Genomic DNA, 14,623 nt, shown 5'->3' with positions numbered 1-14,623 from the left:
TAGTAATCTGCTATCGATTTATCCATTGCTTTGGTATCATTACCGTACAAGAGAGTTAAGTATATAGAAGGGTCAGGGATATATTTTTAGTTTGTGTGTTATGTAAATTATATCATTTTACATTAAGCATTCTTGGGCAAAATTAAAGTACAGTAGTCTCATTTTTATGATTTTATGATTTTTTAAATGAGTTTTCTTTTTCTTCTACAATCTAGTCAAAGTAGAGGAACTCAAAGAATAGAGAATCAAATGAGCAAAAAGGAAGGATCAAATGAGGATCAAGAAAATCCAGTTGTTCAGTACTTACTGAATTCCTACTATGTGCAGTGTTCTGGGGATACCGGAATGAATAGAACAGAAAATCTGCCCTCATGGAACTTAATATTCTATGGGGAAGTAAGGTATAAGACAATAACATATATGAGGCCAATGATGAGGGCCATGAAGACAAGTAAAGCTGAAGGAGGAGCTAGAAAGGTAGGGTGCTGTTTTCATTAGCACTGTCAGGGGAGTTCTCTTTACAGCAGTGATGTTTGAGCAGAGAGGCCTAACATGGCACATGTGGGAGAAGCATGTTCTGGGCAGAGGCTGTATGTACCCAGGGCTGTAGTGAGAGTGGGCTTGGCCAGCTGTGTGGGGAGAGCCGGCCAGTGTGGCAGGAACATAGCGAGTGAGGGGAGGCCAGAGGCACATCAGCCTTTTTTCTTAAAGATATTTGGGTGCTTTCAGGTCTCTGTCATAGCTGCTAATACTTGACCTTGTAGCAGAAAAGCAGCCAAAGGTGTTACATACACAAATGGGCCTGGGTGTATTCCAGAAAAGCCTTTTTTTAACAAAAACATGCCATCGGCCAGATTTTTCACATTGGCCCTAGTTTGCTAACTGTTAATTTAGGGCCTCATAAGCCATTAGAGAGTGCTGTGAGTTTTATTATCAATATGACCAGAGTCACTGGAGGGTGTTGAGCAGGCGAATAAAGTGATAGGACTTAACCTTAAAAGGATTACTGGTTGCTTCATGGGAAACAAAGTGTGTGTGTGTGTTTAAAGATTTTTATTTATTTATTTATGAGAGACACAGAGAGAGGTAGAGAGGCAGACATAGGCAGAGGGAGAAGCAGGCTCCATGCAGGGAGCCGGATGTGGGACTCGATCCCAGGACTCCAGGATCACGTCCTGGGCTGAAGGTAGGTGCTAAGCCACTGAGCCACCCAGGTGTCCCCAAAGTGTATTATTCACACAAGAGTGGAAGCAGGGAGAGCTACTGGGGGTTTTGTATGAGTTGAGGAAAGAAATGATGGCTTCAACAGAGGTTGGCAAGAAGGGGCATGAGATGAAGAGAGAGAGAGAGAGAGAGAGAGAGAGAGAGAGTGTGTGTGTGTGTGTGTGTGTGTGTGTGTAGGGGTGACTCTAAGGCTATTTGAGCAACTGAGTAAACAGTTGGGGAAGACTTAACAAGAATGAGTTTCGGTGGAGAAATTGAGTTTGGTTAACTTTGTTAGACATCTAAGTGCCAGTAGTGAGTAGGCAGTTGGATGTTTTCCATTCTTCTCTCTTCCAGGAAGAAGTCAAGGTCTGAAAATTATCTGGAAGAGTGAATGAAATAAGGAAATGTAATAGAAATGCTAGATAGCACTGAAATAACATGGGGTTTGTCATCCTAACTTTGAAGTGAGAGCAGATCCCATTATTGTGTACATTTTCCAGCCAAGGAGAGCTATGTGGGTACAGGTATGGAATTAGTGGTGGGTTGGTTTTAACTTGAACTTGGATTTTATTAGGCAGGTATGATGGAGGAAGAGATTCCTAGGAAAATATGTAGTCTATGGAATCCAATTTGAGTAGGGAGTGAAAAATCCAGAGATCATAGGTTTTGGTGAGGTTGGAGAACTATTGGACTCATTGCCTCTAGTGGAAATGAACTGGAAAGGCAGGAGTTTCGTCAGAGGGATGCTTGAAATTAGGACCTTGCTCCCGATCCATCAATTGCTACATTAAATATCCAACCAATCACTCTGAGAGTGGGTGATTGAGGTGAGAGTGAAGATGTGATCCCTGGATGTGAGAAAGTTGGGTAACTGAGAGGCTAGAGTGTGCCGCTAATCCCTTACATGCACTTTGGAATCAGAATGATCATGAAGAGTGGAGATCAAGACTACGCTTTGAGGCAAGTGCAGACCCTTCAGTGAATGTGAATGATGGGGAGTGAGCCCGAAGATAGTTGTAACTGCTAATTCCTGTCAGCTTTGTGACTTAGCGCCATCAGTTAACCCCTCTGGTGTCTGTCTCCTTCTGTTTGTACTGATGGGTCAGTGACTAGCACGATAGTACATAAGGGGCTAGGAAGGGAAAGAATGGAAGTTTCCTTCTGGTGCAGTGATTGTCTTTGAGCATTACTCACTTTATACCTGAGGTTCTTTTTTTTTTTTTTTTAAATAAGATTTTATTTATTTATTCATGAGAGACACGGAGAGAGAGGCAGAGACATAGGCAGAGGGAGAAGCAGGCTCTAAGCAGGGAGCCCAATGCAGGACTTGATCCTGGGACTTCCAGGATTAGACTCTGGGCAGAAGGCAGATGCTCAACCACTGAGCCATCCAGGTGGCCCTCTTCATGTGGGAGTTTAATGAATCCATTGATCCAGAACATTCTTCAGTGACACAATCATAAAATTGTCAACAAAGTCAGAAGGCCAAAGTCATAAATATGCTAATATGCTAATGTTATTATTGCTGACTTGTGTTATATTTATCTGTCTTTTTCAGTTTCTAGCATAATGTTTTATATTTTAAAAGATGTTTAATAAATTGTTATTGAAGGAGTATAGAAGACTTCCTCAAATCAACTTTTTAAGAAGCAATTTTTTGCCCTTTATGTAAATTCATGATGAAAATTGAAAATAGTGGTTGTTATTCTGCATATTTTGCTTAAAGTATGAGGCATTACTAATTTTTTAAAAGATTTATATATTTGAGAGAGAGAGAGAGAGAGAGCACATGCGTGCATGTGGTGGGAGTCTTTCTTTCTGTTAATAAGAATTTTGTAATCTGGGGCACCTGAGTGGCTCATTGGTTAAGTGTTTGCCTTCAGCTCAAGGAGTGATCCTGGAGTCCTGGGATCGAGTCCTACATCGGGCTCCCTGCATGGAGCCTGCTTCTCCCTCTGCCTGTGTCTCTGCCCCTCTCTCTCTGTGTCTATCATGAATCATGAATAAATAAATAAAATCTTTAAGAAAAATAATTTTGTAATCTGTAATACTGAACAACTAATGTGTGTTATAACTGAAGTATATACATTTTTTTTTCTTTTTTCTTTTTTTTTTGAGAAAGAGAGAGAGTGTGAGCAGGACAGGAGGGGCAGAGGGAAAGAAAATCTTAAGCAGACTCCATGCTCAGCACTGAGCCTGAGGGAGGACCCCATCTCATAACCCTGTGATCATGGTCTGAGCTGAAATCAAGTCGGATGCTTAACTGAGCCACCCAGGTGCCCCAGCTGAAGTCTATTTAAAGTAAGATATTATCAGGCTTATTTAAAACTCAGCTGGGTCAGAAGGAGGCAGGAAAATGAATTCATTTCTGGTAAGGTTTGCAATTTGATCTTTCCTCTTTGAAGAATTTCATAGTCTGACATAGGTATTTCTTGTTTTTTTTTTTTAAGTAGTTCCTAAAAAGTAATGTGTAAAGGAGTATCCTCTATTTTTTTTAAGATTATTTATTTATTTATTCATGATAGACATGGGGGGAGAGAGAGGCAGAGACACAGGCAGAGGGAGAAGCAGGCTCCATGCAGGGAGCCCAACGTGGGACTCCATCCAGGGTCTCTAGGATCATACCCTGGGCTGAAAGTGGCGCCAAAACCACTGAGCCACTGGGGCTGCCCTATATTTCTTTTTATTTGAGCCCCTTGGTAAAAGAACAAAAAACTAGAATAATTCCTAGCCAATCAAGTACATTTTCCAAAGTATGAAGTAATTTTCTTGAAAATTTCTAAATATGAAAGTAACATATTCAATGTAGAGAATTTAGGAAATACAGACAAAAATAAGCAAAAATTCATAATCTAATCATGTCTAAAATTAAATTTAAAAAAGAGGGAGGGACAGAGAGATAGGGAGAGAATCTTTTTATTTATTTATTTATTTAATTTATTTATTATTTATTTATTTTTTTTAGGGAGAGAATCTTAAGCAAGCTCCATGCTCCACATAGAGTGCAACACGGGGCTCAATCTAAGGACCCTGAGATCATGACCTGAGCTGAAATCAAGAGTCGGATGCTTAACTGACTGAGCCACCCAGGCACCCCCTAATCATGTTTTGTTAATATATTAGATATCAATTTATGAGGATGTTTAGATGTATCTACACAGATTTTCTTTTTCCACATTAGGTTAATAAAGGATCATGGATCTGTTGAGCACCTTCACATCAATGAGCTCTTAGTATTGTTAGTGTGTGCAGGTCCCCTGTTGTTATTTTAGTTTCAGTGTCTCACCAGTATAAATACTACTTCCATGAAACATCTTCGAACTGAAAACTTTGAGTATGTATTTGGTTACTTCCCTAAATTAAATTCTTATAATGGGAATTATTTTCTCAAAGAGTAGATAACATATTTTAGTTTTGGTGTTTTTTGTTATTTGCATTCTAGAAATGGTATGTAGCATTGTTTTTTAAATACCCTTCCCATCCTGAATATTATCATTAAAATAAAAAAAAAAAGTATAAAGGGCAGCTCATTGCTTTAATTTATATTTATTTTACTTCAATAAAGCTTGGGTATATTATTGTGCTTATTGATCAGTTGTAATTCTTATTTTATTATTCATCTATGTAAGAATATTCATCCTTTTCTCTTGTATGCTGCAGGAAATGTTTATCTAACTTTTGTTATTTTTATGCAGATTTTAAATCAAATCTCTATCTTTTTCATCATGGGTCTTTTCTTGTTAACATGTAGAAAGTGCTTTCCCATCCGATATCAGTAAGTTGTTTACTATAGGTTATTTCTTGGTTTCATTTTGAAAAAAAATTATGTAAAATTTCAAGCATATTTAAGAGTACGGAGAGAAGCATAGTGAATCTGTGGTACCCATCACTCAGCTTTAGTATATATCTATATGTGGCCAATCTTATTCTATATATGTCTGCTTCCAGACCCTCTTGGGACATTTTGAAGCAAATTTCAGAATCTGAATATCATTTAATCTGTTCATATTTAGGGTTGTATCTCTAAAAGATAAGGGTTTCTTTTTTCTTTTTCTTTTTTTTTTTTTTTTAAGATTTTATTTATTCAGGAGAGACCCAGAGAGAGAGAGAGAGAGAGAGAGAGAGAGAGAGAGAGAGAGGCAGAGACACAGGCAGAGGGAGAAGCAGGGAGCCCGATGTGGGACTCAATCCAGGGTCTCCAGGATCAGGCCCTGGGCTGAAGGTGGTGCTAAACTGCTGAGCCACCTGGGCTGCCCATAAGGGTTTCATTTTTTTAACACATAACCACAAGACCATTATCACAAGTAAAGAATTTAGGTAAAGAATCCTAATATCCATCATTCAGTGTCATTTTCCTAATTATAATTATTTTCAAAAGTTTGAAATTAGGAATCTAGTAAGATCCATACATTGCTTTTTTTTGTTACAAATTAAAGTTTCTTTTAATCTGTAGATTTGCCCTCCATATCTTCTGTTTCCTTCCTCTCCTTATTTTTTGTTGAAGAAATGGCTTTAAAATTTTTTGACTCTGGAGGCACCTGGTAGCTCAGTCAGGTAAGCGTCTGAGTCTTGGTTTTGGCATTGAGCCTTGAGATGGGTTCTGTGCTCAGTGTGGACTCTGCTTCAGATTCTCTCTCCCTCTTCCTCCCCATCTGCTTTTCCTCCTGCTGGTGTGCTCTAAAATACATACATAAATAAATACATAAATAAATAAATAAAGTCTAAAAAATTTTTTTTCACTCTGTAATGCAATTGATATTTTTAAAATATATATTTTGAAGCTGAGGTCCATCTCTTGTCCCCTACTTTTGACAGTTACCCAGTACTATTTAAATTATAAACTTAAATTCTTCATTGAAGTGCCACTTTTATCATATAGAAAATATTATATAAGAAAAGTGACATTTCAAATTAATAGAGAAATACAGTATTTTTACTATGAAAAAAATCCATTGGTTTTTTTAATTAAACATTTTATTTATTTATTCATGAGAGACAGAGAGAGAGGCAGAGACATAGGCAGAGGGAGAAGTGGGCTCCCCGTGGGGAGCCTGATGCGAGACTCGATCTCAGGACCCCTGGATCACACCCTGAACTGAAGGATCACCCACTGAGCCATCCAAGCATCCCCCCATTAGTATTTTAATTGGAACTGAAATAAATATGTTAATTTGTGCAGGATTCACATCTTGACAATAGTGAATTTTCCTACCCAGGGACATGTTGTATCTTTTTCATTTATTTAAATGTTCTTTTGTTTCTCACAATGAAGTTTTGTTTTTTTCTTCACTTTTTTTTTTTTCATTTTGTCCCACTTGCTTCTCTGTTCTACCCTGGTTTCATATACATAAATTTTGCTGAGCTATTTGAGTGCTATTTGTAGGCATCACCCCTAAATATTTCAGACTGTATCTCCTAAGAAGATAAATTAATTACATTCAAGAAGTTTAATATTAGTGCAACAATATTATCTAATCCTGTTCAATTTCCTCCAGTTGTCCTAGGGACATTTATAGCTATTATAAAAGAAGGACCCAACCAGGAAGCAAGCAGTACATTTACTTGTTATGGCTCTTTATTTTTGTTTATTTATTTTTAAAGATTTATTTATTTATTTATTTATTTGATAATTGAGAGAGAACACACACACAAACAGAAGGAGTGGCAGAGGGAGAGGGAAAGAGAGAAACCCAAGTAGACTCTGCTCCAAGTATGGAGTGGAGCCTGACACAGGGCTTGATCCCACAACCTTGAGAACATGACCCGAGCTGAAATCAAGAGTTTGGTGCCTGACTGAGCCACCCAGGCACCCCTTGTTATGTCTCTTTAAATCCCCTTTAGGCTAGACAGTATAGTTTGGTAGCTTAATTATTATTATTATTATTATTATTATTATTATTATTATTACTACTTTTTGTCTTTCATGACACTGACAGGTTTTGAAGTGTCCAGGCCAGTTATTTTATAGAATACCCCTCAATTTAGATTTGTCCAGCAGCTTTCTTTAGATTCAGCAGCAGCATTTACCTACAGCAATACGTACAGTAATACATAGGTGATGTTTTGGCCATTTCAGTGTGATATACAAGGAAGTACATGATAGCAGTTTGTCCAGTTATTATTGATGTTAATCATTCGGCAAGCTGTTGTCTGCTGTGTTTCTTTAAATTCTGTTTTCCATCCGTTTTTTATCCAGTGGTTTTTTTTTTTTTAAGATTTTATTTATTTATTCATGAGAGACACAGAGAGAGAGGCAGAGACACAGGCAGAGGGAGAAGCAGGCTCCACGCAGGAAGCCCAACATGGGACTTGATCCCGGGTCTCCAAGATCATAACCTGGGCTGAAGGCGGCGCTAAACTGCTGGGCCACCAGGGCTGCCCAATCCAGTGGTTTTAATATCCATTCATAATTATAGCCTGAGTCACTTATGACTATGGTAGTTACAAAATGATAGTTCTCTATTTCTGTCATCTTTATATATTTATTTGTTGGCATTCTTCTGTCTCCTCTCTTTCTTTTTTGACATGTCCCCATTTGGTAAGTACTTCCTTTCTGGCACAAGGAATTGTTCAAGACTCAACTTATACTTTCTTTGTTCACTTTGCACTTTCCCTGAGCATTTTTCCAAGGAGCTCTGCTTCCTTTTAAAGGAGAGAATACTTAGAAATCAAGATCTAGGCCTGGGTGCAGAATGTTTCCATCATCCCAAGAAGTTTTCTTTTCTTTTTTTTTTTTTTTAAAGATTTTATTTATTTATTCATGAGAGGCAGAGAGAGAGAGAGAGAGAGAGAGAGAGAGAGGGAGGCAGAGGCAGAGGGAGAAGCAGGCTTCACGCCTGGAGCCAATGTGGGACTTGATTCTGGGTCTCCAGGATCACGCCCTGGGCTGAAGGCAGGTGCTAAACCACTGAGCCATCCAGGCTGCCCCTTGTTTGCATTTTTAATTTAACTATTTTAACTGGTATCTAGTGTGTAGTGTTGTATTATCTCTGCACTTTTATTTTGTACTTCCCTGATGACGAATGATATTGAGCATCTTTTCATATATGTAGTAGCCACTTGTATGCTTCTTTAAAGTTTGTGTTCAAAGTTTTTGCTTATTTTTAAATTAGCTTTTTTGTCTGTTTCTTAATTATTATCTTGTAAGAGTTTACTATATATCTTAGACACACTTTCTTTTTGGTCAGGTGGATATATATATGTAATGCAATTTTCTTTTTAATTTTTTTATAATATCTTTTGAAAAATGAGTTTTTAATTTTTTGAAATCCAATGTATTTGCTCTCTCTTTTTTTTTTTAATGGTTTGCGTTTTGTGTCCTCGTCCAAAATATTTTTGCCTACCTCAGGGTATTAAAGATTTTTTCCTATTTTTTTTTCTAAAGTTTTATAGTTTTAGCTTTTACATTTACATTTGACATGCGTGCCATTTCAAGTTAAGTTTTGTGTATAGCATGAAGTCTGAGTTCATTTTTTTCTATTTAATATCCAATTGTTCTAGCATCAATTGTTGAAGACACTATTTTCTTCCATTGGATTGCCTTGACCCCTTTGTCAAAGATCAATTGATCTTGTATGAGTGAATTTATTACTGTACTCTGTTCTATCATATTGATTTTATTGTTTATCCCTATTCCAATACCTCATTCTCTTGATCACAGTAACTTTAGAGTAAATTTTGAAATCAGGTGGTGGAAGTCTTTCAACTTTGTTCCTCTTTTTCAAGATTGTTTTTGGCTATTCTTATTTTTGTGTGTGTTTTGTTTTGTTTGTTTGTTTGTTTTGTATTTCCATATACATTTTAGAGAAAGAGAGAGTTAGTTTGCTTGAGAACAAACTTGTTAGTTTAAACAGACTTGCTATGATTTTGATTGGGATAGTCTTGAATCTGTAGATCAATATTAACCAGTTAACAATATTGGCTTCTTACTGATACATACAACATTTTTCTCTCTCTTTTTAAGAAATTTCTTTTGGTTGTATTTTATGGTTTTCTTTGGCTAAGTTATGTATATGTTTAAATTTATCCCTAAGGGTAGTAGAAGGGGGGGGGGGGGCGGGGAGGTTGGGGTGGCTGGCTGGCGGGCACTGGGGTGGGGGGCACTTGTTGGAATGAGCACTGGGTGTTGTACTATATGTTGGCAAGTCAAACTCCAATAAAAAATATACAAAAATAAATAAAAGCTAAAAAAAATTATCCCTAAGTATTTCATGTTTTCGATGCAGTTATAAATGATTTTTAAAAGATTTTATTTATTTATTTGACAGAGAGAGAGACAGCACAAGCAGGGGGAGCAGCAGGCAGACAGAGAGGGAGAAGCAGGCTCCCCATTGAGCAGGGGCCCCGATGCAGGGCTCCATTCCAGGACCCAGAGATCATGACCTGAGCCAAAGGCAGACACTCAACCACTGAGCCACCCAGGTGCCCCTGATCACTGTTGTTAATCTCTTGCTTTGCCTAACTAGTAATTAAACTAGATCATAGATACATATGTATAGGACAAAACATGGTATATGTAGAGTTCGGTGCTATCCACAACTTCAGGCATTCCCTGGGATCTTGGAATGTAGCCTCTGCAGGTATAATGTATATATAACTTGTCTTTCAGGGGAATATTAGTAAAAGTTGGATAAGGTCAAAAGACAACAGCAGTTATTTTCCTCTTTGTTAGCCACGAGGAGATGTCATAGACATATGGGTGGCTCATCATTTCCAATTTTGTAGACATATGGCTATGCATCACTGTCTCTCCTGTCCTCCTGAGTGCATGGTGGATTATATTTCATCCCTTTGAATTACAGGTATATGAAATTTGAGTGGAAATAACATATACTTTCAAGTAAACATTTAAGGTGATGTTTCAAGGAAACATTTATTTATTTTTTTAATAAATTAATTTTTTACTGGTGTTCAATTTACCAACATACAGAATAACACCCAGTGCTCATCCCGTCAAGTGCCCCCCTCAGTGCCCGTCACCCATTCACTCCCACCCCCCGCCCTCCTCCCCTTCCACCACCCCTAGTTCATTTCCCAGAGTTAGGAGTCTTTATGTTCTGTCTCCCTTTCTGATATTTCCCACACATTTCTTCTCCCTTCCCTTATATTCCCTTTCACTATTATTTATATTCCCCAAATGAATGAGAACATACACTGTTTGTCCTTCTCTGATAGACTTACTTCATTCAGCATAATACCCTCCAGTTCCATCCACGTTGAAGCAAATGGTGGGTATTTGTCGTTTCTAATGGCTGAAGAATATTCCATTGTATCCATAGACCACATCTTTTTTATCCATTCATCTTTCGATGGACACTGAGGCTCCTTCCACAGTTTGGCTATTGTGGCCATTGCTGCTAGAAACATCGGGGTACAGGTGTCCTGGCGTTTCATTGCATCTGAATCTTTGGGGTAAATCCCCAACAGTGCAATTGCTGGTAGGGCAGGTCTATTTTTAACTCTTTGCGGAACCTCCACCACAGTTTTCCAGAGTGGCTGCACCAGTTCACATTCCCACCAACAGTGTAAGAGGGTTCCCTTTTCTCCGCATCCTCTCCAACATTTGTGGTTTCCTGCCTTGTTAATTTTCCCCATTCTCACTGGTGTGAGGTGGTATCTCATTGTGGTTTTGATTTGTATTTCCCTGATGGCCACTGATGCAGAGCATTTTCTCATGTGCATGTTGGCCATGTCCATGTCTTCCTCTGTGAGATTTCTCTTCATGTCTTTTGCCCATTTCATGATTGGATTGTTTGTTTCTTTGGTGTTGAGTTTAATAAGTTCTTTATAGATTTTGGGAACTAGCCCTTTATCTGATAGGTCATTTGCAAATATCTTCTCCCATTCTGTAGGTTGTCTTTTAGTTTTGTTGACTGTATCCTTTGCTGTGCAAAAGCTTCTTATCTTGATGAAGTCCCAATAGTTCATTTTTGCTTTTGTTTCTTTTGCCTTTGTGGATGTATCTTGCAAGAAGTTACTGAGGCCAAGTTCAAAAAGGGTGTTGCCTGTGTTCTCCTCTATGATTTTGATGGAATCTTGTCTCACATTTAGATCTCTCATCCATTTTGAGTTTATCTTTGTGTATGGTGAAAGAGAGTGGTCCAGTTTCATTCTTCTGCATGTGGATGTCCAATTTTCCCAGCACCATTTATTGAAGAGACTGTCTTTCTTCCAGTGGATAGTCTTTCCTCCTTTATCGAATATTAGTTGACCATAAAGTTCAAGGTCCACTTCTGGGTTCTCTATTCTGTTCCATTGATCTATGTGTCTGTTTTTGTGCCAGGACCACACTGTCTTGATGACCACAGCTTTGTAGTACAACCTGAAATCTGGCATTGTGATGCCCCCAGCTATGGTTTTCTTTTTTAAAATTCCCCTGGCTATTCAGGGTCTTTTCTGATTCCACACAAATCTTAAAATAATTTGTTCTAACTCTCTGAAGAAAGTCCATGGTATTTTGATAGGGATTGCATTAAACGTGTAAATTGCCCTGGGTAACATTGACATTTTCACAATATTAATTCTGCCAATCCATGAGCATGGAATATTTTTCCATCTCTTTGTGTCTTCCTCAATTTCTTTCAGAAGTGTTCTATAGTTTTTAGGTATAGATCCTTTACCTCTTTGGTTAGGTTTATTCCTAGGTATCTTATGCTTTTGGGTGCAATTGTAAATGGGATTGACTCCTTCATTTCTCTTTCTTCAGTCTCATTGTTAGTGTATAGAAATGCCATTGATTTCTGGGCATTGATTTTGTATCCTGCCACACTACCAAATTGCTGTATGAGTTCTAGCAATCTTGGGGTGGAGGCTTTTGGGTTTTCTATGTAGAGTATCATGTCATCGGCGAAGAGGGAGAGTTTGACTTCTTCTTTGCCAATTTGAATGCCTTTAATGTCTTTTTATTGTCTGATTGCTGAGGCGAGGACTTCCAGTACTATGTTGAATAGCAGTGGTGAGAGTGGACATCCCTGTCTTGTTCCTGATCTTAGGGGAAAGGCTCCCAGTGCTTCCCCACTGAGAATGATATTTGCTGTGGGCTTTTCGTAGATGGCTTTTAAGATGCTGAGGAATGTTCCCTCTATCCCTACACTCTGAAGAGTTTTGATCAGGAATGGATGTTGTATTTTGTCAAATGCTTTCTCTGCATCTAATGAGAGGATCATATGGTTCTTGGTTTTTCTCTTGCTGATATGATGAATCACATTGATCGTTTTACGAGTGTTGAACCAGCCTTGTGTCCCGGGGATAAATCCTACTTGGTCATGGTGAATAATTTTCGTAATGTATTGTTGGATCCTATTGGCTAGTATCTTGTTGAGAATTTTTGCATCCATGTTCATCAGGGATATTGGTCTGTAATTCTCCTTTTTGGTGGGGTCTTTCTGGTTTTGGAATTAAGGTGATGCTGGCCTCATAGAATGAATTTGGAAGTACTCCATCTCTTTCTATCTTTCCAAACAGCTTTAGTAGAATAGGTATGATTTCTTCTTTAAACGTTTGATAGAATTCCCCTGGGAAGCCATCTGGCCCTGGACTCTTGTGTCTTGGGAGGTTTTTGATGACTGCTTCAATTTCCTCCCTGGTTATTGGCCTGTTCAGGTTTTCTATTTCTTCCTGCTCCAGTTTTGGTAGTTTGTGGCTTTCCAGGAATGCGTCCATTTCTTCTAGATTGCCTAATTTATTGGCGTAGAGCTGTTCATAATGTTTTTAAAATCATTTGTATTTCCTTGGTGTTGGTGGTGATCTCTCCTTTCTCATTCATGATTTTATTAATTTGAGTCTTCTCTCTCTTCTTTTTAATAAGGTTGGCTAATGGTTTATCTATCTTATTAATTCTTTCAAAGAACCAACTCCTGGTTTCTGTTGATCTGTTCCACAGTTCTTCTGGTCTCGATTTCGTTGAGTTCTGCTCGAATTTTAATTAACTCTCTTCTTCTGCTGGGGATAGGGTCCATCTGCTGTTTTTCTCTAGCTCCTTTATGTGTAAGGTTAGCTTTTGTATTTGAGTTCTTTCCAGTTTTTGAATGGATGCTTGTATTGTGATGTATTTCCCCCTCAGGACTGCTTTTGCTGCATCCCAAAGATTTTGAACAGTTGTATCTTCATTCTCATTAGTTTCCATGAATCTTTTTAATTCTTCCTTAATTTCCTGGTTGACCCTTTCATCTTTTAGCAGGATGGTCCTTAACCTCCACGTGTTTGAGGTCCTTCCAAACTTCTTGTTGTGATTTAGTTCTAATTTGAAGGCATTATGGTCTGAGAATATGCAGGGGACGATCCCAATCTTTTGGTATCGATTCAGACTGGATTTGTGACCCAGTATGTGGTCTATTCTGGAGAAAGTTCCATGTGCACTTGAGAAGAATGTGTATTCAGTTGAGTTTGGATGTAAAGTTCTGCAGATATCTGTGAAATCCATCTGGTCCAGTGTATCATTTAAAGCTCTCGTTTCTTTGGAGATGTTGTGCTTAGAAGACCTATCAAGGGTAGAAAGAGCTAGATTGAAGTCACCAAGTATAAGTGTATTATTATCAAAGTATTTCTTCACTTTGGTTATTAATTGGTTTAAATATTTGGCAGCTCCCACATTCGGGGCATATATATTGAGGATTGTTAAGTGCTCTTGTTGGATAGATCCTTTAAGTATGAGATAGTGTCCCTCTTCATCTCTCACTACAGTCTTCGGGGTAAATTTTAGTTTATCTGATATAAGGATGGCTACCCCTGCTTTCTTTTGAGGACCATTTGAATGGTAAATGGTTCTCCAACCTTTTATTTTCAGGTTGTAGGTGTCCTTCTGTCTAAAATGAGTCTCTTGTAGACAGTAAATAGATGGGTTTTGCTTTTTTATCCAGTCTGACACCCTGCGCCTTTTTATGGGGTCATTAAGCCTGTTCGTGTTCAGTTACTATTGACAGATATGAGTTTAGTGTCATCATGATATCTCTTCAGTCCTTGTTTTTGTGGAATGTTCCACTGAACTTCTTCTTAAAGGGGAATTTTAAGAGTCCCCCTAAAATTTTTTGCTGAGCTGGTTTGGAGGTCACATATTCTTTCAGTTTCTGCCTGTCTTGGAAGCTCTTTATCTCTCCTTCCATTTTGAATGAGAGCCTTGCTGGATAAAGTATTCTTGGTTGAATGTTCTTCTCATTTAGGACCCTGAATATACCCTGCCAGCCCTTTCTGGCCTGCCAGTTCTCTGTGGAGAGGTCTGCTGTTACCCTAATATTCCTCCCCATAAAAGTCAGGGATTTCTTGTCTCTTGCTGCTTTAAGGATCTTCTCTTTATCTTTGGAATTTGCAAGCTTCACTATTAAATGTCCAGGTGTTGAACGGTTTTTTGATTTTAGGGGGGGATCTCTCTATTTCCTGGATCTGAATGTCTGTTTCCCTTCCCAGATTAGGAAAGTTTTCA

The 14,623-nt window shown here is 38.2% G+C and overlaps 1 protein-coding gene across 1 annotated transcript in view; it reads left to right on the top strand.

The window, feature by feature from the left end:
* The window catches only part of AEBP2 (AE binding protein 2), an 87,196-nt gene extending 82,471 nt beyond the window's left edge, over positions 1 to 4,725 (top strand). The window contains exon 9 of the mRNA XM_072765890.1: positions 4,172 to 4,725. Coding sequence (XP_072621991.1) covers positions 4,172 to 4,253 — 82 coding nt within the window. The 3' untranslated portion in view covers positions 4,254 to 4,725. The remainder of the gene's footprint in view (positions 1 to 4,171) is intronic.
* Positions 4,726 to 14,623: the final 9,898 nt, after the last annotated feature.

Source organism: Vulpes vulpes, chromosome 8 (genome assembly GCF_048418805.1).
Source record: "Vulpes vulpes isolate BD-2025 chromosome 8, VulVul3, whole genome shotgun sequence".
Classification (NCBI taxonomy): Eukaryota; Metazoa; Chordata; class Mammalia; order Carnivora; family Canidae; genus Vulpes; species Vulpes vulpes.
This window is presented reverse-complemented; position numbering and strand designations above follow the sequence as displayed.